General features: G+C 45.2%; 1 protein-coding gene across 1 annotated transcript in view; it reads left to right on the plus strand.

Annotated features, from left to right (window-relative positions):
* LOC119170218 (septin-2) overlaps positions 1-26273 on the plus strand; it is a 29293-nt gene extending 3020 nt beyond the window's left edge. Inside the window, exons 3-11 of the mRNA XM_037421308.2 lie at positions 3164-3277; positions 3834-3915; positions 7506-7646; positions 9207-9324; positions 17593-17682; positions 17824-17920; positions 21166-21377; positions 22039-22128; positions 25612-26273. Coding sequence (XP_037277205.1) covers positions 3164-3277; positions 3834-3915; positions 7506-7646; positions 9207-9324; positions 17593-17682; positions 17824-17920; positions 21166-21377; positions 22039-22128; positions 25612-25791 — 1124 coding nt within the window. The 3' untranslated portion in view covers positions 25792-26273. The remainder of the gene's footprint in view (positions 1-3163; positions 3278-3833; positions 3916-7505; positions 7647-9206; positions 9325-17592; positions 17683-17823; positions 17921-21165; positions 21378-22038; positions 22129-25611) is intronic.
* Positions 26274-26509: the final 236 nt, after the last annotated feature.

A 26509-nucleotide genomic window follows, 5' to 3' on the forward strand; every position in this document is an offset into this window, starting at 1 on the left:
CTACCAAACAGTCCCTAGGCGTCGCCGGTTGTTTTAGTTATAAAGAAGAATGGCATGATACGGTTTAGATTATCGTCGTCTAAACAAAATAACACGAAAGGATGTTTATCCTTTGCCTCGGATCGATGACGCCCTCGACTTTTTACAAGGCGCAGAGTTCTTTTCCTTCCTTGATCTACGCTCCGGGTATTGGCAAGTGCCGATGAATCCGGATGATAGGCCAAAAATGGCCTTTGTTACACCAGACGGCTTGTACGAATTTAACGTGATGCCATTCGGCCTACGCAATGCACCGGCAACATTTGAGCGCATGATGGACACTATCCTACGGGGCCTCAAATGGAACACGTGTTTGTGCTACTTAGATGATGTGGTGGTATTCTTGCCCGATTTTCCCACGCACCTTCGTCGCTTGGAACATATTCTACGCTGCCTTTCTGCAGCAGACCTCCAACTAAACTTGAAGAAGTGTCACTTTGGAGCATGCAAGCTGACCATTCTCGGTCAGCTTGCATGCTCCACGCTTCGACGTTGTGTCGAAGGATGGCGTTCTCCCTGACCCCGCTAACCTACGTGCTGTTAGCGAGTTCCCGAGGCCCGCGTCTCTCAAGGAGCTGCTTAGTTTCATTGGGCTTTGCTCATACTTCCGCCGCTTCGTCCGGGATTTTGCCTCGATCATGGCACCTCTGACAGACCTACTTCAAAGCGACCGCAATCTATCTGCGTGGCCTCCAGCCTGTGACAGTGCTTTTGCGAAGCTCCGTGAACTGCTAACACCACCCATACTGCGACATTTCGATTCAACCGCTCCCACAAAAATCCACACGGATGCTAGCGGTGTCGGTCCTGGTGCTTTACTCGCCCAACAAAAGCTTGGTTACCAAGAATATGTTGTTGCGTACGTGTTCTTACAAGAACAGAAGCAAATTATTCGGTAACTGAGAAAGAATGCCTAGCGATCATCTGGGCCATTACAAAATTTCGGCCTTATCTGTATGGCCGCCCTTTCGATGTTGTTACTGATCACCACGCGCTCTGCTGGTTATCCTCCCTCAAGGATCCTTCCAGACGCTTGGCACGGATGTCGTACTCTTGGGCTTTACGGCTTCAAGAGTACGACATCCGTGTCATTTATCACTCAGGCCAAAAGCATGCCGATGCTCTTTCGCGTTCGTCTGTTTCTACTGATATTGCAAGTGTCTCCATTCAAGACAACTTACTTTCACTATCAGGATCCATAGACATGGCTGCGGAGCAGCGCAAAGATTCGTGGATTGCGTCTCTGATAGATTATCTATCTGAAACACTCGCCCACCCGCCATCTCGAGCGCTACACCGGCAAGCCTCTCACTTCGCCATCCGTGATGATATACTTCATCGCCGCAACTACCACCCCGACGGCTGCAAATGGCTACTCGTCATACCCAGGCATCTCCGTGCCAGCATATGTGCTGCTTTCCATGCCGATCCGCAGTGTGCACATGCCGGTTTGTTTAAAACCTATGCCAGGCTACGTTTTTGGTTTTATTGGCGCGGCATGTACACATCCGTTCAAAAGTACATGCGATCTTGCACAGTGTCAATGTCGCAGGCACGATCCTAGCCGTCCTACTGCACCAATGCAGCTGTTACAGTGCCCAGTGCGACCATTCGACCAGGTTGGAATAGACCTTTATGGTCCTCTGCCATATACATCAGCTGGGAATCGCTGGATTATTGTAGCGATTGACCATCTCAGAAACGGCCGCTTTACCAGCCGCGACGGCACGTGACGTTGCTTCTTCCTGCTGCAACGTTTTGTTCTGCGTCACGGCGCTCCACATGAACTTTTGAGCGACCGAGGTCGTGTCTTTCTCAAGGATGTTATTCAAGAACTTCTTGCTGAATGCCATGTGATTCACCGCTGTACTACCGCATATCACCCACAAACAAACGGCTTGACCGAACGTTTCAACCGCACTCTTGGCGACATGCTTTCTATGTATGTCGCCTCCGACCACATCAACTGGGATCTTATCCTTCCCTACGTAACGTACGCTTACGACACGGCTCCTCAAATGACGACAGGCTTTTCTCCCTTCTTTTTACTCTATGGTCGCAAGACATCATGTCCAATCGACACCATTCTCCCCTGCCGACCCGACTCATCTGAAGGCACACCAGTTTCCGAAGCCGCTAGGTATGCGGAAGAATGTCGGCAATTAGCTTGCACCCTTACATCACAAGAACAAGTGCTACAGAAATTTCGTTTCGGCGATGGACGGTCCCACCACCAATTTTCGCCCAACTCTCTTGTTTGGCTGTGGGTGCCTCTGCACTGCTGCTCCTGGTACCTCTACAGAGTTTGTCAGCAGGTACCATGGGCCTTATCACGTTATAGAGCAAACTTCCGCTGTCAACTACCTTATCGAACCCATCACGCCCACTCCAGACCTGTGTCGCCGAGGCCACAAAATCGTACACATGGATCGTCTCAAACCGTATCACGAACCACTTGTCCTCACGGCACCTTAGAACACCTACTTGGCTCCGTCTTCAGCGAGTCGGAGATATGTAATGAAGAAGTAGTGGGTCATGCAAAGCTCGGCAAACACATCGTCAGTGCTAAGCACGAGACGCTTGGCCCGGACGTTGTCGCTGCTTTCGCTGGCTAGGCCTATGCTCCTACCTGGTCTCAAATAACAGTTCTGACTGTCTCGGTTCTTTATTATACTTACTTTAAAGAATATTGCAATTTTTATCTGTTGTATTGGGAGAGAGAGAAACAACTTTGGAAAAATGGGTTTGTGTTTTCATTTGGACATAGCAGAGCTTTTATTGGTTTGTATAATGTACACCTGGTTTATCGTTGTGACATGTATAGCTGTCTGTCTACTTTGTACAGTGTGTCGTACCTTCCCTGTAATGACCCTCAATAGAGAGTTTACAGTATTTATAAATAAATAAATAAATGACTGCAAGTGATATCATTAAATACTCTCATCTTTTCAAAGGGGTGATGGTTGTGAAAATTTCTCATTAGGCGCTCTGTAACAGGTGCTGCCACTTACCTAAATCTGTGTTCTCATCTTCAGAAGATGTTGTCATCAACCTCCACAGGCAGTGATTGTTTTATGAAATTGGCCTTGACTTACCCCGCCTTCTAACATGCTTTCTACCGCAGGTGAGACAGGCATAGGGAAGTCAACCCTAATGGAGTCTCTGTTCAACCGTTCATTTGAAACAACACAGAGCCCACACAACTTAGCCAATGTGGTGCTGAAACCAAAGACTTTTGGTAAGAATGCTCATTTATCAAACTATGGCAATTATGGGAACGGTAGAGTAAGGTTGACATTAGGTCTACACATACTACCTTCAGGATTTTCTCACTTGTGCACTGTTTCATAGTACAATTTGATGTGGGTATGTACAATGGTCTGCATTGAGGTGTATCAGAGATTGTGATCCTGTGCTACTGATCATAAAGTTGCAAGTTATATTTCAGGCTTCATTCTGATGAAAGGGGAATGCAAGAAACATTTGTATCATACCTTGGGTGCATGTTAAAAAACCTTATTAATAAAGATTGAACAGGAAGCATCCGCTACAGCAACCCTGACAGCTTATTCGGCAATTTTGAGTTGTCGAACCTCACAGCCTAGTCGTACCACAGTTCCTTACTTGTCTGTATGAATGTAAGCGCTGTGTGAGGTTGCTGTTACATGAGTGTGCCTGGCAGTATTTTTGTAAATATATATTGTTTGTGAAGCATTCATCAATTTAAATTGTATAGTAGATAGTCCTAAGTAGTAGCACTATGCTGCTTATGAGTATCACTATGCACCTTTCAGAATTGCAAGAAAGCAATGTAAGGCTTAAGCTGACAATTGTGGACACTGTTGGCTATGGGGACCAAATCAACAAGGAAGACAGGTTTGTTCTCATCGTTTGTTTTGTTTGTCTGTCACTGTGAATGACCTCTGGAATGGCTGTCGTGGAAAATTGATTGGTGAGCATTGTCCAAAATAACAAGTGGCTGTCTAGCTGAGAAGGCATTAAAATTTTGAATATTAAGGAACTTGTCTTTCCTTTTGAGAGAGTTGCAACGCTTGAAGTAAGAGTGAATGTTGTATGCATGAATGCCCCAAGCAATACGCACTACTTAGAATGCACCAGTGTTGTTGATTCATTATTCACTGTGACGTACTACTGCTTCTGGAAGCGCACTGCAAAGTTAAATACAAAGAGCAGACTGAAGAAGAGACAAGCCTCTTCGCATCCTGTAAATGAGAGCTACTCCCTGAACCTTGGCACACGGGAAAACCCTGCAAAGGCACACTGCTTGCAAGCATTAGCTGAGGCAAAGGGCTACAAGGCCTGTGTTGACATTGACTGTCTTTTGCTGTCCTGATAACTGGACAGTTCAGTTCTTCTAACTTGACAAAAGCTTACTGCTCGATTTGTAGACCTCTGGGTCAACCGTGTAGGTCAACAAACTCGTTCACGAGTCGACTGTTTGATTCACTCAATTTTCTGATCGCGCTGTGAGTCTGAGTACTTTTGAGTCTGTGTACCTTGAGCACTTTTATCTTCAAATACACGGCTTTTTCAGTGCGATTGTACACGCACGCATTGACAAGTGACGGCCCCTCACGGTGATCTCTGTAACGACCGAGTGCGCTGTGTTCAAATCAGCCAATGGCTGATAGATGGGCATTCTACGTGTGATTTTTGATCGTCTTCCATCATTTGTTGAGGGAACAGAAGGCAATTTTAGCTGACTTTGATCATTTCTTGTGAATTCCAGGGCGCGTGCTGCACTATAACATTTGGCTCGCGTGTTCTTAGGAGCCTCTACTACTGATAGGCAGCATTTTCTGATCATGCTCAAAAACTGTTGCAGGGCCCCTTTAACTAGAGGGGTCTCTGGCGCTGCGATCGTTCAGCGACCATGAGAATTATAGGTATGACATGGATTGGCCTAGTCCTCACGCTTGCGGGCAGTAAATCGCACTTGTGGCTTCGTTTATTACTGTGTTTCGGTTTTCTTTCAAATTAAAGAACAAATTGTTTAGAACTTTGTGTGCCGATTTGAACTGGTGATCCTAAAAGGTGAAGGTGGTAAAACGTAACTATCGAACATTTGCTGATTGTTGTTTCGTGACAAAGCAGTTTCAAGCCACGTAAAGCCAGAAGGTACGTGAAGTACGAAGACTAGGCAAATCCATGTGCTACCCATAATTCCCATGCTCCTTGAAGTGCCATAAGTGGCAGCTCCCATAAACACTAGCGCCAGAGTTCCCCTTAGTGTCTATTAGAGAAACTCTATGCCTGTACTTACCCTGTGCAAACTCTTGCACTGGAAGTTTCTGATTGAAAAAGTTAAGTCTGCATATAACCATGTAACGTTGCCTTCGTGGCTGTTGCTAGGTCTTTCCCTGGCGTAGACAGAGTAGAGCCGAACCACAACCTGCCACAGGCCTTGAAAGAATGTGCAAACTTCAGTGCCACAAACTCTCATGCAGACCTGGCTGTGGTACCTCCAGTAAAAGCGCGCCTTTCGTCGCTCGTACTCGGCTTGCGCTGGGCAAACTAGGCCTGGCGGCTGCGCAGACTGTCTCCCGTCAGTGGCTTGGCGGTGGCTGCTCCTTGGTGTATGCGCTGCTAGGCGAGCCTAAGCCCAGGTGGTGAACACCTGTGGCTTTATCCTTGCTAGGCAGTGGTGCGGAGAATTTTTTTGCATGGACAGACTTTTTACCTTGAGCTTTGAAAGCTTCGTCATTGAAATATCTCGTGTTAGTCCCATCTTTTACTAAAGAAACTTCCTTACTGCATCACAACTAATCAATGTAAGCACCAAGAGGTGCCACATAGAGCACAGATTACTTGAGATGCTTGCATAAGAGAGCATTGACAGCAGGCCTGTAGCCAGCAATTTTCTTGGGGGAAGAGGGTAAAACACCCCCTTCATTCAAATTTAAGGGGGAAGGATGAGAATAAAGCACCCTTTTTGACTACGATCATGATTGGCATCATAGTCAAAGAAGTAATTACTATACCACTTTAGCGTAGCTCAGTTTGAGCATGAAGATGCTATACGGTAAAAAAGGGGGGGGGGGGGAAACAGACGACAGTGTGAGTGCTTCTCTGTTCTTTCCCACTTCTTCACTGTATAGCATGTTTCTTTTATGCCCAAACTGAGCTGTGCTAAAGCAATACCATTTTTTTCATGCACCGTCTTGCCCAGTCAGCAGTAATTACTATCGCTAACGCACTCTTGTGTCACCTCACCAAGACTTGCTCGTACCCCGCTGTGGGGCTGAATGAGTTCGTACGAATAATATTTCTGTAAGCCTGAGCCAGTAAATTCATTTTAAAAAATTTTACTTGGTTCGAGTTCAAATGAGAGTTCAGTTGAGAAAGATATAGCGAGCCTGTGGCAGGTTGTGGTTGCACGAAATACATATTTCTTGTGCAAGTCTGAACTGAATGAGCTCCACACTTTTTGCTCACTTATGATCAACAGTGCCTTACGGCATTCATTGTGTAAACATAGTTTAAATGGTGGCCTGTGCCATTTTGTTACTGTTTTTTTTTTCCTTGAATTTTGTGTATCTTCTTCATAACAGATGCATTTCATAGGGCTTGGGGAGTAGCCCTCTAAGACTATGCCAGCATATTTTAAGCGAGAATGTGAAGTTCCAAAAGTGTTGTGCTCTCATTTCTCTGTTAAGTAGTTTCATGGCTGTTGTGTATGTTCTTTTTATTATTATTATTATTCTGGGTTGTCTGGTAGGGATAGAGGACTCTAGGAAATGGCAAACAAGTTGGTTTGAAGCTCAAAGTATGGTACTCTCGCGAAAACCCCTGGAGTACTGTCACAGGGAAATTGCATAAGTGTAATGGCAAGCACTGCCATTATGAGTAATCTTTGGCCTCTTCTAAACACAAAATTTCGAAGGTGAGATAATGAGCTGGATAGATTTATGGGGAGACCTACACAACATCTACAAGATATCAAGGGTAAATATAGCCTAAAACATATTTAAAGCAAATCTTATTGTGCACGCCGTGTGACTGAAGGAGATGTGGAGCCTCTCAGGACCCCGACATCAATGCAGGAGCAGTGTAAACAAACCTACGTCACGAGTTTGTGCTGGCTGGTTGCTCGCCCATGCTTTGTGCTTGCGCTACCTGTTATTTCTTCCACCGTGCCTGAAGTTTCGTGTGTGCTGGTTGTGCTTGCTGTCAGTGTGGCGCCCACATCACAGTATTGTGTGGTCACGTGACCAGCTGCGTCCGCCTTGCCCCCAAAACTGCTTGTTCCTAGCTGAATGCTCTTTGAAATTGAGACTGGTCATTCTAAAAATGTCTCTAAGTAAATAACCGTTGTGCACTCGTGCAAACGAGGTTTTCAGTCGTCATAAGTTGTTGATAGTCTATCGACTGCACAATTTTTGTTTCAGTGCTCCTGTAATAATGTGTTTTATTTTCCATGCTTTGCGCACTCTCTGTGTTTATAGCTTCAAAGCCATTGTGGACTACATCAATGCCCAATTTGAAAACTACCTTCAGGAAGAGCTTAAGATCAAGCGTTGCCTGTCGCTGTACCACGATACCCGCATCCATGCCTGTCTGTACTTCATTTGCCCCACCGGGCATGGGTAAGTTTTGGGACATAGTAACCTAATCGTTATTTATATAAGTATAAGACTAGGGTAAGGAACGGTGATGCGAGTAAAAGGCCGCTTCATAGCACGCATCTGTGAAACACCTGTCTCGAGACGTCACTAGAAACTGTACGATGTGTGAGTTCATCTTTAATGTTGATAAAAGATTTTGGCGAGTGGGAACTGCCCTAAAACTTTAAATTTCTTCAGTGTGTATTTGGTTACTGCTGTATACTGTATCTCTGGATGGGCATCTCGTTAGATTCATCGCTCATATATTATCTTCAGGCTTTTGCTACTGTCAGTTCTAGAATTCTGCTTTAGTTATAAAAACCATTCTGGCATCTGTTGAGGCTTACAGTGCCAATATGTTCACAACCCTGTGGTTCTAGATGTTGAAATGTGCTGGAATGTGGTGGTTGTGCACCACGGTCTGCATATGAAAGTACATATAGTAGCGCCCTTTTTTTTTCATCACCTCATGTCTCATTTGCTTCAAACCTCATTATGAGATTGTACAGCCATCAGCACATTCAACTAGAACATCGGGTCATGTGCTCTCGATCGGTTTCTACTGACGGAAACGTCGCCAAGTGCTGGACATGGTATTTTTGCAGCAGCTTACAATAGATGGAGCACAAGTTGATTACCCTGGTGAATTTCTGTTTCTCCTCTGCCTGACTGGTGGATAAAATTGGCATGTCAGCTTTCGCCCATAAATTTGTTGTGGTATGCTGGCAATGAATTGCATGTGACTGTTGGCGCACCTTTCGAGTTTGTAATCACAGCTGGTGCTTGAAGTAAATGATATATTCGAAAAACAGAGCAAAATTAGGTTGATTGCATTTGTAAAAGTTTTGCAGTAAACAAATGTGAAATGCTGCATACAGTAGTTCATGTTCTGATTCATTAATTTTTCAGACAGTGTAGATTGGACTGTTCTCGCAATCTAGTGTTTGCCTTCTTGTTGTATTCAGGATGCACTGAAGATATGGCATTAAAGTTCTATACTCGAAAGGTGCATTTGTCGTCGCACGCAATGGTTCATAGCAGAGATAAGCATACGGCAATGAATTTCATTGTCGTGTGTGCGAATGCAGCAACAAGTAAAACACTGCAAAACAGGCCTGTCAATTAAATGTAGTTGGGCCGCTGGTCATGTAGACGAGAAACAAAAATTTAGCACTGAAATAGACCCATGCTCGAGTTGTTGTAAGCTGTTGCAAGCGTTGTTGTAAGCTGTTGCAAGCATACCTTGTTCAATGCTTGGTGGTGCTGGAGTCCGTTGGAAGCTAGTCCAGGCGACACGGTGGAGTGTTTGAGTTGACTATGCTGCCAGTCGTACTTAGAATTTCACCTTTGTAACAATTATCTGGGCTTGGTCTTTACATTTGTGTTGATTGTTTTTTTTTTCTTGGGGCTAAATTGGAACGGTTTTTTTATATATATAAACGTGTACTGTGCTAGCATTCATGCAATCTGAGGGTGCGCTTATAAAGCTTTGGAGTTCCACTTGCTGTCATCGCCTGACACTTTGTTTTTGTGTGCCATTAGGCTGAAGTCTATTGACCTTGTGTGCATGAAGAAGCTGGACAGCAAGGTGAACATCATTCCCATCATCGCCAAGGCAGACACTATATCCAAGACAGAGCTGCAGAGGTTCAAGATTAAGGTTAATTTTTTATGCTTTTCTTGACACCTCATGTTTTTTTCACTCCGGTGGTACGCCAATCATGCTACAGTCTAACCTCATTACGACGGATCTGCTTACAACAGACATTCCGATACTGCCTACCAATTGGCATCGTTATGCCAGTCAATGATTTGTTAATAATCAGTTATGTGAAGTTACGTTGATGAAAAATCAGCACAGCGTGTTTAGTTTGCGTTTTGGGGTGCTGACGCGCAAAATTTCTAACCGCTAGCAAGATTTCGAACCGCTGCCGCCGCTGCGTAGGGAGCTTGGTCAGCCGGTCCACGTTTCCAAAGAGAAAGCGGGCGACGTAATTCGATATTTTTGATGAAGCACATTACGACTTCTCAACTTTCACACATCCGCTAGCTCGCCCGCAAAGTTCGTAGCGGAGTTGGGCCTAGTCACAACTTTGAGCAAAAAGCACAATGTGATGTGTGTGGCCGCAGTGCTCGATGTTTCAAATTCAGAGTATGACATCATGTTCGGTCATGAGTACAAGGAGTTGTCCTGCAAGGGTCATCATCACAAGGTCAGAGGTGCTGATAAGCAGAACCTCTAACAGCGGGCGCAATTTGTCAGTGCTATCAAAGTTGGTCCGAGACGTGCTGTACGACTTTTGGGACATGTTTGGCTCACTATCGTCCTCCGATTATTGAATTTTCGCTTGCAGCTGCCTTAACTACAGCATATACGTGTTCTAAATTATGTTCCACCTGTGAACACAGAACGCGTGCAAAAACATCACAACTAGTCCAATTTCCGACAGCCATGACCTCACGATGCACAAGCGGCAGATGACGCTTTCTCAGAGTGAGTGTCAGACCAATGACGAGACGTGCTAGAGAAACACGGCAAAAGCAGCCAGTAAGGGTCTTGAAATGAATTTCAAACATTTTCTTGTACACTTGTATCTGAATGTAAGACTAGCTGAAATGGGGAATTTAAACATGGAAATATGAAATGCTTTTACAGCAAGCCTGAGATATTGGCACCAGGTTGTGCCATCAGGGAGCTATAATTTCTTGAAAAACTTTTTTTGCCACTTTCGCAATAATTTTTGCCGCCTTGGCAGGCGCAAAAACTTTTTTGCAGCACTTCTATGTACATTTTCAGAGATGATATTGTTACGTTTGAAAGAGACTGGTAGACGTTGAAAGGGGCCGTTTATTAGGTCGTTAGAGGCAGCTCAGAAGCGGCCGACTGGTTAAAGATCCTCCTGATCCTCTTCTTCCTCTCTCGCTCTGGGCGACGAGCGCGTTCCCCGTATACGCTTCTTCGTCTTCGTGCATGTACGCCACATTCCTCTCCGCGCAGACGAAGGCCGCCGGACGAGTCAGTCAAGTTGTCGTGGCGTGTAAAGTTTCAGGCGGGCAACATGAACCACTTGAGTTTTGGCAGCTCGTCGACCACTCGCTGTGAGACGAGCTATTACATAGTTGACCTCTGTAAGTCTGTCGACAATGACAAAAGGTCCATCGTAAGTGGCCAAAAACTTTTGGCATAACCCGCGCTTGCGCATCGGAGTCCACAACCACACCAGATCACCACGGCGATAAATCACTGGTCGATGATGAATGTCATAGCGTGCCTTAGCTTTGTCTTGCGACGCCAATGTGCGTAGTCGAGCTATGCGACGCGCCTCTTCGGCGAGGCAGAGAGTCTCGGCGACAGTGACGTTGTCGTGGTCACAGAAAGGCAATATTGTGTCGATTGTGTGCCGGGGCGAACGTGCATAAAGCAAAAAGAAAGGGCTATAGCCTGTAATCTCATGCTTCGCGGTGTTGAACGCGTAAGTAATGAACGGAAGTACGTCATCCCAGTTCTTGTGGTCGCATGAGACATACATAGACAACATGTTGACAATGGTGCGGTTGGTACGCTCCGTCAGCCCATTAGTTTGGGGGTGGTATGGTGTCGAGTGACGCAGGCGGGATTCACATAAACGGAGTAGCTCCTCCACGACATCCGCTGTGAATTGTCGGCCACGATCGCTGATAATCAGGCGAGGTGGGCCGTGTCGGAGGATGACGTACTGTAACAAAAACGACGAGACTTCACTGGCAGTTGCGGAGGGGACGGCCGCCGTCTCGCAGTAGCGTGTGTGGTAGTCGACGCAAACAATTATCTATCGGTTGCCCTTAGCCGATTTTGGAAAGGGGCCCAGAAAGTCAATCCCCACTTGTTCGAAAGGTGCGCTTAAAGTAGGCATCGGTTGTAGAAGACCAGCTGGACCAGTTGATGGACGTTTGTGACGCTGGCATTGCATGCAGCTTGCCACATAACTCTCAACGGACTTTTGCATACCAGGCCAATAAAAGCGCTCTTTAGTCCGGTGAAGCGTCCGCGCCAAACCTAAATGTCCAGATGTAGGGTCGTCGTGCATGACACTCATAACGGTCCGCAGGCTCTCCGGGACCACTAGAAGGAAACGTGCGCCACTGCTGGAGAGGTTCCTTTTGAACAACAGTCCATCACGCATACAGAAACGGCGTGCACTAGCGGAAGCGGATGCAGCGGCGAATAGTGGTGCTAGTTTAGCGTCCTTCTGCTGTTCCGCTCTGAAACTGGGATAGTCTGGGAACGTAGGCGACACAGACGCTACAAGCTGGTCAAGGTCATCGGATTCACAGTCCGTTGTGCTAAGTGGCATACGAGAAAGACAGTCCGCGTCAGCATGTCGACGACCACTCTTGTAAGCGACGGTAAAACTGTATTCTTGTAGCCGGAGGGCCCAGCGCGCAAGGCGGCCACAAGGGTCACGAAGGTTGACAAGCCAACACAACGAGTGGTGGTCGGTTACGACTGTGAATGGGCGTCCGTACAGGTAAGACCTAAACCGCTGAATTGCAAATAATACCGCCAGGCATTCTTGTTCCGTAACAGTGTAGTTTTGTTCCGGCCTGCTTAGGGAGCGACTTGCGTATGCGATGACGTGTTCGCGGTCGCCGTAACGTTGTACTAGGACGGCTCCAATACCTATGCCGCTAGCATCCGTATGAAGCTCTGTCGGAGCAGAAGGACTGAAGTGCTGAAGGACGGGTCGTGACGTCAGCAAAAACTTCAATTGACGGAATGAAGATTCGCACTCCGGAGTCCACTCAAAGGAATTGTCCTTTCGTAAGAGGCATGTGAGAGGATACGCAACGTCGGCAAACTTCGGAATAAAGCGGCGGAAGTACGAACAAAGCCCCAGGAAACTACGAAGCTCCTCGACGGAACGCGGCGCATTGAACGCCTCAACTGCTGCTGTCTTCTGGGGGTCAGGGCGGATGCCATCCTTGTCAACGAGATGCCCGAGCACAAGCGTCTGGCGGTCTCCGAAGTGGCATTTCTTCGAATTTAAAATTAGGCCAGCATTTCGGATGCAGTTCAAAACAGTATCCAGACGAGAGTTGTGTTCACTGAACGTGCGGCCAAAGATGACGACGTCGTTGAGGTAGCACATGCAGATGTTCCACTTCAAGCCACGCAGAATGGTGTCCATAAACCTCTCGAACGTTGCCGGTGCATTGCACAGTCCAAAGGGCATCACGTTGAATTCAAAGAGCCCATCAGGGGTTACAAAGGCAGTCTTTTCCTTGTCCTCTGGGTGCATCGGAATTTGCCAATAACCGGATCGTAAGTCTACGGAGGAAAAATAAGAGGCCGAATGTAAGCAGTCGATTGCGTCCTCTATACGGGGCAGCGGGTATACGTCCTTTTTAGTCACGGCATTCAGTCGGCGATAGTCGACGCAAGATCTCCAAGATCCATCTTTCTTCTTAACAAGGATTACCGGTGCTGCCCACGGACTGGCTGACTCTTGTACCACTCCCTTTTGCATCATTTCCTGCACTTGGTCGTTGATAATTTGTCTTTCTGACGGGGAAACACGATATGGTTTTTGGCGAATCGGACTTGCCGCGCCAGTGTTGATGGTATGGCGCGTTCGAGACAGGGGGACAGGGATTACTTTGCCCTTCTGTGCAAAGTCAAATACCGAAGCGTGCTTCAACAGCACATTCATTAAAGTTAGGCGCTCGCTTGAGCTGAGCGACTTATTTATCATTGCCATAAGCGCCCCGTCCAAATTGTGACAACCAGTTCCGTCACGTTCTTCCGGCACGTCTGTGAGCTCGATTACTGATAAGGTCGCGTGTTCTTTGCTGACCGAAGCTAATTTCAAACCATTGGGTAGTGTCACGGGCTCAGAGGAACAATTTACAGTCCATAGGCCAGTTCGTCCGCCATCTATCGACACCACACAAAGGGGAACCAACACATTCTTCTTCACGCAGTTTATGTGCATTGGTTCTACGCTCGCATCGAAGCTGTCAGAATCTGCTCCGCGACAAACAACAGGAACACGTACGGTAGACGCAGGTATGAACGTATCGCCACAGACACACAGCGTAGTTTGATCATTCGCTGGAGTTTCCAGAAGTTCTGACGGCATCTGGCCACTCACAAAGACTTTCCCCGTGCGACAGTCTACAGTGGCACCACATTCTCGCAAGAAGTCCATGCCGAGAATGACATCATGTGTCGACCGAGGAATAATCGCAAATTCTGTCGTTATCATAAGGCCTCCCAAAAATACTTCAGCACTACACACGCCAATAGGGCGCAACGGCTCTCCACTCACTCCACAGAACGTCGAAGTTTCATCCCAGGTAAAAACAACTTTCCGCCCTAACACGTCTTTAAAGGAAGCACTCATCACGGAAATCGTTGCACCGGTGTCCACCAAGGCCATCACAGGCACATAATCCACCAAAACACGCACTCTGTTTTTAAACATACACACAGGAGGTATTTCTGTCAGTAGCACGTTTCCAGCGACCTCACCCCCATTGGCCGCGCTGGTTAGTTTTCCGGTGGCGAAGAGGGCGCTTTGCGACGCAGCGGTGAAGGAGAACGATGAGCACGAGGTCGCGGTGGGGGCGTTAAACTCCTGTCAGATGCCGGGGAGACGTTGCGGAAGTTGCTGGGCCAATAGTTGTCATCAGGTGGTATGTGGGCCGGCCGCCGGACACCATGAGGCTGTTCGAAGGGTCGTGAAAAGTCAGATGGTTGGTGATACCGAGGAGTCACCCGACGGTTGCAAAATCGCGATATGTGGCCTGGCACACCGCAGGAATAGCACACCGGCCGAGGTCGAAACGTCGGTCGCTCGTCGTTGAATCGAGCGTCATCATTTGTTCTTGTGTAACGTATGTACTGGTCAGGTACGTCGTACCGAGACGTCGGGTGTCGAGGAGGCATGCGCTGAGAGCGTCGGTCATACCGCGACGTGGGAAATCTGGTTGTCATTCTTGGCTGTGGGACTGGGCTGTACTCCACAGTTGCCGCGCTCATCGTCGGTTGCCATGGGGTCAAAGGAGGCACATCCATAGCCTCGCGTGGCAGAGACAACTCGCGATGGTCAGCTGTCGAACACGACATTTCTCGGTGTGACAGTTCCTCACGAACAATCTGTCGAATGGCAGAAAAAAGGTCGAGGCCAGGATTCGTGTCCACACTGGCAACAGTTGTAACGTTAGCCAGCCGACCAAACTTGGGCGAAATTCGACGCATCTTGAGTGTTTCAAACGTTCGGCAATGCTGAATGACGTCGGACACAGAACTGAGGCTTTCTTTTCCAATTAGAAAATTATACACGTCCTCAGCGATCCCTTTGAGCAGATGCCCAACTTTGTCTTCTTCCGACATGGTAGCACAGACCACCTTGCACAACCTTAACACTTCTTCTATGTAAGTGGTGCATGTCTCACCTGGTAGCTGTGCCCGTTGCGACAGTGTTTGCTCAGCCCGCTTCTTTCTAGCAACCGAGTCGCCGAAACACACCCTGAGCTCTTCAACAAAAAGATCCCACGTCGTGAGTGCGTCCTCGTGGTTCTCGTACCATACCAGTGCGGTGTCGGTCAGGGAGAACACTACGTTGGCTAGCATAGCGGCTGCATCCCAACCGTTGGACTTGCCCACACGTTTGTACTTGGTGAGCCAGGCGTCGACATCTTCTTCGGCTTTTCCTCCGAAGGGCGGTGGAATTCGGTAGTACAGAGGCGGGCCAGACGGTGCCGTCCTGGAAACGCCTGCTTCTTCGGGCATGTCGAAGTCACTCACGGCAGATGGTGGGATACCGGCAAGTCGACGGCTTCGTCGAAGCTGTTGCAGTGATCGTTCCGTAGTTGAAGCGCTTACCCAGCTCCTCCACCACTCTGTTACGTTTGAAAGAGACTGGTAGACGTTGAAAGGGGCCGTTTATTAGGTCGTTAGAGGCAGCTCAGAAGCGGCCGACTGGTTAAAGATCCTCCTGATCCTCTTCTTCCTCTCTCGCTCTGGGCGACGAGCGCGTTCCCCGTATACGCTTCTTCGTCTTCGTGCATGTACGCCACAATATTATGGAATCAGAGCGAAAGGGCTACAAAAGCATAAAATTTGATTTTGAAAAATTTGTTGTTTTTTTTAATGCTTCCATTGAAGATAAATTGGTTTATGTCTTGTAATTTTCTTTGGTTATAACAGGCCCACTCAGTGTTTACGTAAAAGTTTGTTGTAACAGTACTTGGATCCCACATACTTCTTTTACAACAAACTGAAATTATCTTGGGCTTAGGGGTCTGTTGCGATGAGGTTATACTGTACTTGCAGAGGACTATGCTAAACTGTTGTATGATCTAAAAACCAGCCATATAGGCTGTGGAATCCGGTCTTGTCCAAATAACAGGTGCAGAGCACCTGAAGTAGCCTGTAACATAAGCCAACTCTGCTCCAAGGAACATTGGTGAAATTATTTTTCAAAAAGACAACCAAGCACCTAATTAAAAGAAGCATTGGGAAATACGATCATAATGCACATCTTTCTGATTAAATGAGTCTGAAAATTGCCTGCGGGTTAGAATCGGGGGAAAAAACTAAATCAAGTAGGTAACAGTCTTCGATAAGAGGAATCTGTACAGTGTCATTACCATCATAAATTAGCGACAGAGCACGTAATTCGTGGGTTTGTCACGGTTCATTTCATGCACAATATTGAGCTGTGTTCATCAAGTCTGTTGTTAATTAAGTGCGCTTGGGGATCTGGCACATTCATCATAAAGACTGATGTGTAGAAAAGATATTTTCGCTCACTGTATATACATAGCTGCATTGCGTCGTTTTTACATGCCATAGGCCTTTTAACATAAACAGCGCAGACAAAGAGAGTAGATACAGTGCGTGTCGGGCAGGATAAGCTCTTATGGGTTAAAACTAAAAAATATTCATGCCTTGAAGACTATCTTGCTGAGAATCTTAAGCAACTCAGTGTAAATGAACCCTGTCTAGTTAGCGGTCCTTTAATACGCATGCAACCAAGGAGTGTCCAGATAACCACGAAAACTGGACCATTGCAGAAAAATAACTAGCAAAAGCATAAATTTTTTATTCTGTGAAGGTGTATTTTACTTGCCATGCTCTCTCTCTTCTTTTTTTTTTCCAATATATATATTAATATATTCAGATATATTTTTACCCTGAACCCTCAAGAATTGGATACATGTTTAACTTTTGAGTAAATACAGAACTTTTTCTTCAGATGGTACCACAGAGCTTCCGCATGAAGCGGGCTCGGCGCAAAGAAAGGTTGAAAATTGAAGTTTTAAGCTCATTTTTTCTGAGAGGATTTTGCTGGGACTAAATGAATTTATTGTAAAACGGGGTTTTCACATTGTCAGGTAACATATCATATGAATCGCATTGTCTGTTTAGGTGTGCACGAATTCCTGGTTAGTACTGTACTGCTGCATGTATTGTAGGACTAGGTAGTGTGCTTACGATAATGTATAGAAATTTGAAAAGAGGAATGTTTCTGTGCTTTAATGCAACCAACCACGAAAAACACGGAAAGAGCTGTCGTAACAATGTCAAGCTACACTTCACTTCATTTTTCAAACTAGAATCTCTGTCGGTATTAAGTTCATGGACATCCTGTTTTACACATTTTTTTTTTCTCTGTAAGCAGCTTAAACGCTCCACCATGGTCTTGGAAAGTACTGCCGTTATCAGACAAACATATGAAAACATATAATGTACATGCACAATTTATGTTGTCTACGTTTTGCTTGAACTCTAAATAAAGACCCCTTTAGAATATCTAGGCATATTCACAGCACAAATGCCACTGCCCTGGTTTGTTTCTTGCCTTTATTGAAAGAACACTGCAATCAGGTTGCATGACGTTTGCAACCTGAGTGACTTGGAATCTTTTCCTTTGATTGTCAGATAATGAGCGAGCTTGTCAGCAACGGAGTTCAGATTTACCAGTTCCCAACAGACGATGAAGCATCTGCAGAGCTTAATCAGAGCATGAATGTAAGTGTGCTTTGTTACTATCTTGGCTTGTTATGCCTTGAAATACTATCCTCTGTGTGCCACTTCATTGCGATGATCATTTTGCCTTCTTTCATCCTTGTGCTAGCATTTTACAAAGTGCATCTTGTGATGAAATTTCAGGCACATGTTCCACTGGCTGTTGTAGGCAGCACAGATTTTGTGCGAGTCGGAAACAAGATGGTCCGAGCACGCCAGTACCCTTGGGGAACAGTTCAAGGTGAAACAAGATTACTGGTTTGCCCAAGTTTTGTATAGAAGGCTGATACGTAGTATAACACAGTTAATCTTCACATAACAAAATTTTCTATCTGACAGAGTAGTATTTAAGTTGTGTAACATTGTACACATAATTTACAATCTACAGCAATGTCATTTCATTGTGCAAAGAATCACGTGTGCACTTGCATACTTGGTCCCATTGTTTTGTTGTTGCATTGTTTCACACCAGCTGTCATATCATGTGGATTGAGCAACAGGCGGGTGCTTGGAAGCTACACACCCAATATTAGACTGTAACGCTTTACCTCATCGAGAATGTGGCCATGAGTTTGAGGCCTGGTTACCGTAGGCTTTCATGGACACTATAACAGTTAAAAGACTGCCATGAGTCTTATGTGGACAATGACAAAATGCAAACTGCATATTCTTCAAAATTTTCTTCTTTTTTTTTTTTTGCCACAAGGCACACCTGACATTATCTGCATTATTTCAATAAATGTGTGCACATTATACGAGTGCTTTCTATGCTCAGTACTTGCAATAAGTTTCCTCAAAAAGTTTATGATGAGCTCTTACAAGGCTGCTCTTTTAATTCACCCTGTGGCTGGGCTCCATGTTGCACGTACACCTATATTTGGGTACCTTAGAGTGCAATTCAAAGGTGCCCTGCTACGATGGGCTTTAGTGGGTGCCTTTAACGGCTCCCTCAAACACTTACTTGTTCAGCATGGTCAGAAAACGCTGCCGATACGTAGTCACTTACAAAAAATGAAAAAAATAAAACCAAGTTTGGGGTCCCACTTGGACTCTTCTTTAGGGTTGACCAGAAAGTACCAGAGTTGATATACCCATTTAACAGAAGGGAGGATCTCCTCCTTTCTGGGCTGTTGCACGCAAGTACAAAAGCCGAAGTCACAGCTTCGGCAGTCGCGCATGTAAATAACAGCCCAGAGAGGACTGCGGCAGTGCCCAAAGAGCCTTCAATAACAAGGTGCATATAGCCTTCTTTTCTTTCCTTCGTGATGGGTTTTCATGCTTGTTATCAAGGACGTGCCATAATTTATGAAAGAGACCGATTCACGTTACCGAGTGTTGCCTGGATGTACCAGAGCTTCACAAAAAAAGCCGCTTATTCTTATTGACCTCTAAGTCAGTGACGTGAGAGCCAATTTTCATGCTCAGTCGCTCCTTTCTGCACGCAAAAGACAGATCGCCCTTAAAAAAGCGCTCGGAGTAATTTACTCATTTCTTGTGTGGATTGTGATGCCTCATGGGGGGGCGAGGGGGCAGAACTTCTCAGAGAGGCTGCGACAGTAGGGGAACGTCTGCAAGCTTGAGAGACAGAGGAGTGCGCTAACTGAACACAGTAAGGTGAAATATCACCGGCATCATTTTTGACAACTCTCGCACCGTCGAATTAGAGGCCAATTATCATAAGCAATTTCTGTGGAGCCCTGGCACATCCAGGCAACACCCAGTAACGTGAAGCAGTTTGCAGGTCCGCTGAATAGTCTATTTCATTGAACTTCGGCACGTAATTTAGAACAAGTGTGGGCCCCCAGCTAGGAGAAAAGAAAACAAGGCTAGATGTTGCTCTCTAGTTCTCTGCACTCAAGCCTGAAGAAGGCCCCTAATGGAACCTGGAACATTAAGGTTTCTTCTTTTCATTTTTGTAAAATAAAAAGTTTTTACTCTTGATGAACAATTGGTTTAGTGGCACTTTTGCACCGATAATTCCTTCCAAACCAGACAGACCTCTGTCAAATTTTAACTTTTGAAGCATTATACCAGCACGCAACTGAGAATTTACAATTCTCTGTCGGCTATAAGTTGCTCACTCTTCTCACGAGAAATGATGCCATAAGCCCAAATTACGTCGCCATAACCCAAAGGCTGCAGCCATTGACCAATTTGACCATTGTGAGGGGCAAAGTTATCGTAAAATGCCACAATTTACCCAAGCATTCGTGATTACACTGAACTTAAGCTGTGTGTTCAAAGAAATAAAATGTGCTCGAAGTCATAATGCACGCTTAGAAATAGACATAGCCTCTTGCCCGCTTCTCATCCCCCATCCCCTTTGTAGCTATCGGTGCTTTCATTGATACAAAAAAGGGGGGGGGGGGGGGGGAAGAAGCGCCTAAAGGGTGTAACAAATTTCTGTACATGATGGGTTCTAAACATTTTTATGGTAGTCGATTCATTGAGGCAATAAGTTTTTTTTATTAAGGCTGCGCAATTATTACACAGAAAAGTGTTTAAAGTGGTCCTGTATCATTTTTCAAACACTTTCTTTTTATTTTCGGATTGCGTTGAGTGAAGGACTGGCAGATAAATACAAAAAGGAAGGCACTAATAGATGTGGGCAGCCCGATGTTATTCATTGCTAAAAATTCAGAACACCAGTAAAATATGCGTGCCGTCAGCTCAAATTTCACAGAGTCTCATTTTCTCACGTCTCTGGCAAACTAGTTATGCAGGACAGCCAGTGACTGAACTGTTGAACATGTGCATAGTAGAAGTTTGCGTCCCATTGTTGTAGCTCCATACAGTGCACCAGTCACTCTTGCCATGGTAACACGCAACAAGTCCTCACACCACAAGGGAAAGGGGGAAATGAGAACAATTCACTGTGGCGAGAAATATTCACCTCTTAAATACAGTACTCTCTCATTAAATGGAACCTGAAGGGACTGGGAAAATGTGTTCCATTTAACAGGAGTTCCGTTTACTGAGAGGTGAAGTGGGTTGCAGCATTCAAGTATGAAATTAATCATATCAGAGGAAGTTGTTCCATTTAAGCAGCAGTTCTGTTTAACAGATTTCCATTTAGTGAGAGTTTAATGAAAGACTAGCGAGTGTTTTAGAACTCTTTCGAAACGAGGTTGTTCACAAAGGTACAAAAGCGATAAGAGAAGCGTTTTTGCAAAGGAACACGAATGCACGAACGCTTCCTTTGCACAAACACTTCTCTTATCGCTTTTCTACCTTTGTGAACAACCTCGTTTCGAAAGTGTTCTAAAACCTCATGTACGCATTTCTTCACTCTGAGGACACAGGCTAAAAAGCAGCCAGCATCCCTATCATGTTTTGCAGCGGCAGAGCTTCTACTTTTTACCACTGTATTAGTTTACGTTAACGTAAAAAGTACTGTACCCAAAGGAGAGGGCCCCTGAAGGTCTCGGTGGCAACATGCTGCTTGGCTGGGCTCATCAGAATGAGTAATGTGGCTTTGTGTTTCAGTGGAGAATGAGAACCACTGTGACTTCGTGAAGCTTCGGGAAATGCTGCTGCGGACAAACATGGAAGACCTGAGGGAGCAGACGCACACCCGCCACTACGAGCTGTACCGGCGCATGCGGTTGGAGCAGATGGGCTTCTCGGACGTTGGCACTGACAACAAGCCGGTCAGCTTTCAAGAGACCTATGAACAGAAGCGGCAGGAGCACCTCAGTGTGAGTGCCATGAATACTGCCCCAAGTTCCACCCATTTGCACGTTCTTTTTGCAGCATTTTGGCAAAAATGGAAGTCTAGTAATGCCACTAGGCAGGGCTCCTGGGAAAGTGAGGTCCATCATAGAAAGCTTGAAAAGGAGAGTGCATTTTACAAGTTTAACATGCAGTCAATCTGGCTATTGAGGGTTATTTTTGTGACAAAGAAATGCAAGTTTTCTGTAGTTGAACATATTGTAAAATCCGAAGATTTATATCATAGATAACCGGGTCTAAAGCCCTAATACATCTAGAGATGAAAAGCAGAGCGTCTCGATCCTGCCGTTTATTGCGGCACAGATCAAAGAAAAACCTCCCGTGCCACGCGCCATTCCTCGTTCTCTTCCTCTTGCGCGCGCAATGTTCACTGTTTTTTAACACGTTCTAGAAGCCATATTTTGTCAAGGTTTCCGCCAAGCTTATGTACTGAAAAGACCACAAAAGGCTTAAAAATGGCTAGGACGCGTATGCTAGCATTCGATACCCTATTCAATGTCTGTGCACTCGACCTGAAGGTTGCATATTCAAATCTGGACTGCCCTAATGCTTGCTTTTGTACCATCTCATCTACACTTTTCCTGGAATTTGTAGCTGCATTTCACATTTTGTTGTTCATCTGAATAGGAGCTGCAGCGGAAGGAGGATGAGATGCGCCAAATGTTTGTGGTTCGAGTCAAGGACAAAGAGGCCGAGCTCAAGGAAGCTGAAAAAGAGGTATGGCTTCCACGTGATTTGATGCGTAGCACTTGTGAGCTTTCGCATTACTTCATTGTATGCCAAGAATAGCAGATTGCGTACTCAACCATCCTCAATTTCTTCTATTAGTTTCGTTATACGGCTTATGTGCTGCAACAGGAAGGAAAAGAAAAAGCGAGTAGAGAAAACAAAAATCTCCGAGCTGCCGAGTCTTGTAGGGGCTCGCTATCCTAACCTTCTTTGAATAAACCCCCAAATGTCTACTGTGGTCGTAGCAATATCATAAATGGGGTTTCGAGGGTTGAAATCTCAGTTTGAAGCATTCCAATCAAACTTCTCCATCATTTTTATTGCCATGTAAGACTAGTACAAATTGTTGAAACATATTTACGAAGAGGGGAGCTTCTCTGGCAGATCACGTGAAAGAATACTAAAAGATGTTACGTGCTGCATTCTTTTCCATTTATTTTTTAATATATTGGCAATGCCAGCTAAAAATTTCAGTCTGCTACATGCCATAAAAACCCGTCGGGCAACTAAGCCTTAAGCGTGTGTGTGTGTATGTAATTGGCTAATGATATCACATGCATCATAATCATTTCAAACATGATTGTTATTTCTAGCGTCAACATACAGTATAAACCCACATGTTGTTTGGACTCGCATATACAGTTAAACCCCTTTATGACAGGCATGCTCCAGACAGCTATTCTTGTCCTTTATATGAGATGTCTCTTATAAGCAGGGTACCACGTATGCATTTTCTTATCAGCCCATATTTTAGTGTAGGTACGCTGGTGTCTCTTATACCCATTTGTCTCTTATACAGTTGAACCCCACTACAACGAACGCTGCTTCCACGAAATTTCCACTACACCGAAAAATTCACGGTTTCCCGTCAGCGGTCCATAGGAGTCAATGCATAAATATTGTCGCCACAGCGAACACTTTTTCTCCTGCCGTCCCGCTTCAGTGAAATTTCATGACAATTCTAGGCTCGGATATTTATTGCTATACAGGAAACCCAATCTTTTAACACTTTGATGCATTTTGAGAACCTGAAAATACGTCGACGAAGTCTAAAACGCGCATTGGCACCACCAGAAACCACCGGAGCTAGCATGGGCGCCGCCATTGCTCGATAACGATGGCAATGAGACTGCCCTGCTGCATGGAGGATGGCCTTGCTTTTGCCACTGGCTTGCTTTCGAGCCACTGACAATGCGAAGCTAAAGCTCAGTCGCTCAGTTCATGGTTTTCTTCACGCAGCAGCTGCTGCGTGCTACCGCGGAGTGATGCTTTTTCCGATTCCAATGCTTATCATTTTATTCGGGCTTGGCCAGTGTGGTACCTAATCAGAGCAGCTGTTCGTCCGCATTATCAACCAAACCGGCTAGCCACAAGTGATGGATGATAAGAATGGTATAGAATAAGGCAAAAGTCACCGCTACGCGATATCCTGCCTCCATCTCGGCGTTGTCGGATACACGACGGTGGATGGCTTAACGTGTTAATGCAACCACTGATACGTTTACGAAAGCGGCTCTACGCATTGTTTCAGCGTGGTTTTCACCATGGCCTTGTTATGCATGTCTGTGAACCGCGTCGTGGCACTGCTGGGAAAGAATAGAAAGCAGCGGACACTTCTTTAATTTTAAAAATAAACATTTCCTTATTTTGCTAGCTCAGATCAGCTTTATTTTTTTTATTTCCCTACAATGACAATTTCACTTCAACGTAATATTTTCTGCGCCCTGTGAGTTTCGTCATAGTGGGGTTTGACTGTATCAGTGGCTCTTATAAAGGGGTTCAACTGTATTCCGAGGTGCAATTAAGGTATAATAAATGAAAAAAAAAAAAGAAGTTTTCACTAGGGGTTTGTGCATGTTCGAAATTTCGAATATTTTTCTAATAGTGTTTGCTATTCGATTTGCACTGGAATTTTCTCTATTCGAACTATTCGAATTTCCCAAAGACAAATGCACTCAACGTCTGATTGAACGTGAACCATTCAGATTTTTATTATGCTTCACTCATTTTATTCTCGTATTGCGGTGAAGCTGTCTTTCAATCTCTGCTTTTGTTGAATTTTCTAAAGACAACAGTCCAATTAAAAGTGGTTCCTTCAAATTTTTCTAATGTTTCACCTTATTACACTCCTGTATGCGGCAGAACTGCTTTTCCATCTCCGCTACGATTGAATTTTCAGACACATACAGTCGCACTGCTGTATTGCAGCAAAGCTGCCTTTTATGCTCCGCTGCAGTCGCAAATGTTTAGCTCAAGAAAACGAGGCTTTTAACATGGAGATGATAGATATGGCACAAGGGGGGGGGGGGGGGGTTAAATAATGCTGTGTTTTGGACCCGAAATTTGGGACCTGAAATTGTACGCAAAAGATTTTTGGCATGAAAAATTCAAATTTTCTTGCATGTAGGCGCCTATGAGACAGATTTGGAACTCCCGACTCAAAGGAAGCACAACCTTGTCTGTAACATCAATTGGCCTTCTACAGAAATTGAAAGACTCAGGAAATGACATTTTGCCTATCACGTGCAAAGTGTTGTTGACAATACTTCAGTTGTGCTAGGTCATGTACTAATACAATTGAGCCTCTGCATTGCCTGATCCTTGCTAAGACAACTGTGAAATACCAACCCACCAAGCAACATCATGAATAGAAACACTTTCATGTTACTATATCTTATTAGAATATGCTTAGGAATCCTCTCCTACATTTTTTCCCTCAATTTGGCTTCAATATGCAGTTGAAATCATATATATCGAACTAGAAGAGAATTCGAAAATACTTAGATATATCGATAATTCGATATAAGAAATATGCATATTTAAGGCTTATATTAGTGCATTGCAACTCTCGAAACGTATTTCTGAAATATTAATAAGTGTTAACAGTATGGTCAAGAAAATGTGACAGCTTTTGGAATTTACCGCACTTCACTTTGGGTCGAAATCATCTGTAGACTAGGCTTGCCTTTTGCACCGTCATGTTCATCAAGTCATCCTCATTAATTGAGCATTGAAGCTTTTAAAATAAGCGAATTCAGCCCCTTCAGCCACAACAGCGGCGATTGACGGTGAGCGCTGATGCAAGCTCTGTAGCGCGGTAAAATGTTGTTTAGCGGGGGCGAACAATATTTATGACGAACAATATTTCTCACTGGGTGCCAGTCGAGGGATTGTGCGTGCTCCGCAAATGTTCTCCGTCATTCTCAATACTCGTCTTACTCTTCAAACGTCACACAAGACCTCAGTCTTTGTTATACTCAGGGTGATGTGCTGCCAACTCAGATGAGCACTTGCCCTTGCTTTAAAAAACCAAATCAAGATATCTTAAAGGTGATAACCAGAACTAATAATTGGCAAGAAGTTCCCCCAGTATACAGGATCATCGAACTGCACAGACATCTTGAGGTTTTAATTTTGGTGTCGGGGGTTCTTTGAAAGCCCCAACGAAGACTTTCTTTTCATTTCTTTCAGCTGCATGCCAAGTTCGACGCATTGAAGAAACAGCACGCCGAAGAGAAACGCAAGCTCGAAGAGGAGCGCAAGCGACTCGAGGACGAAATTCGGCAGCTGAACGAAAAGAAAGTCCTGGTGCAGCAAGTGCAGAGCCATTCCTCTCACACGCTCACCCTCGGTAAGAGCAAGAAGAAGTGATGTCTGCTCGCTCCAGACTGGCACGTCACGCCGCTCTGCTTGTCACCGTGGGAACCAAGGCTAATTGAAGCAACTCTCTGTGCCCTTTGTTCCGCTCGCCGTTGTGTCAAGCAGAGGGTAAGTTATGGCTGTGGCTGCTGGCAGGCCTTGGTACTGTGGCCAAGTGTCCTCGCTTGCTGTTTTTCTCGAGTGCGAAGTTGCAACGCGGTGGGTGCGACTCTTTTGTAAATGGAGCTTCTTTGAAGGGAACCTCGGCATGTTCGTCTCGTCTAGAACGTTGCATCCATGAAAGGGAGGTCTCGTACTCTGATGTTATTGTCAAAGTGCCCTCACGTGCCCCTCTTTTTTTCTGAGAAGACGCGACACTAGCCACATCAAACCAATGCAACTACTTCAATGGAATGGCATGTCTTATCTCGAGACACTGCATACTGGTTCAAAGATTCTTGAAGGTGCACTTTGGTCTGACCTACTATGGAGAATGACAGGTTCTAAAAGTTCAGCAATGTTAGTGGTTTGTTGCTTACCAGTATAGTGAAAGCGGCTGTGATTAATAACTTTGAACAAGCTGCTGCCAGTAAGGCCTTTACAGCCTCATAAAGTTCTTTTCTTTATTAACGAGGAACAGCCATACTTATGAGCATCTTTTTCTAAATGCATAAGCTGCAAGACTTTTACTTTATCAACCGAAGCTTGCGATTTTTTAGCAGCAGCAATT

This window comes from Rhipicephalus microplus, chromosome 2 (assembly GCF_043290135.1).
Source record: "Rhipicephalus microplus isolate Deutch F79 chromosome 2, USDA_Rmic, whole genome shotgun sequence".
Classification (NCBI taxonomy): domain Eukaryota; kingdom Metazoa; phylum Arthropoda; class Arachnida; order Ixodida; family Ixodidae; genus Rhipicephalus; species Rhipicephalus microplus.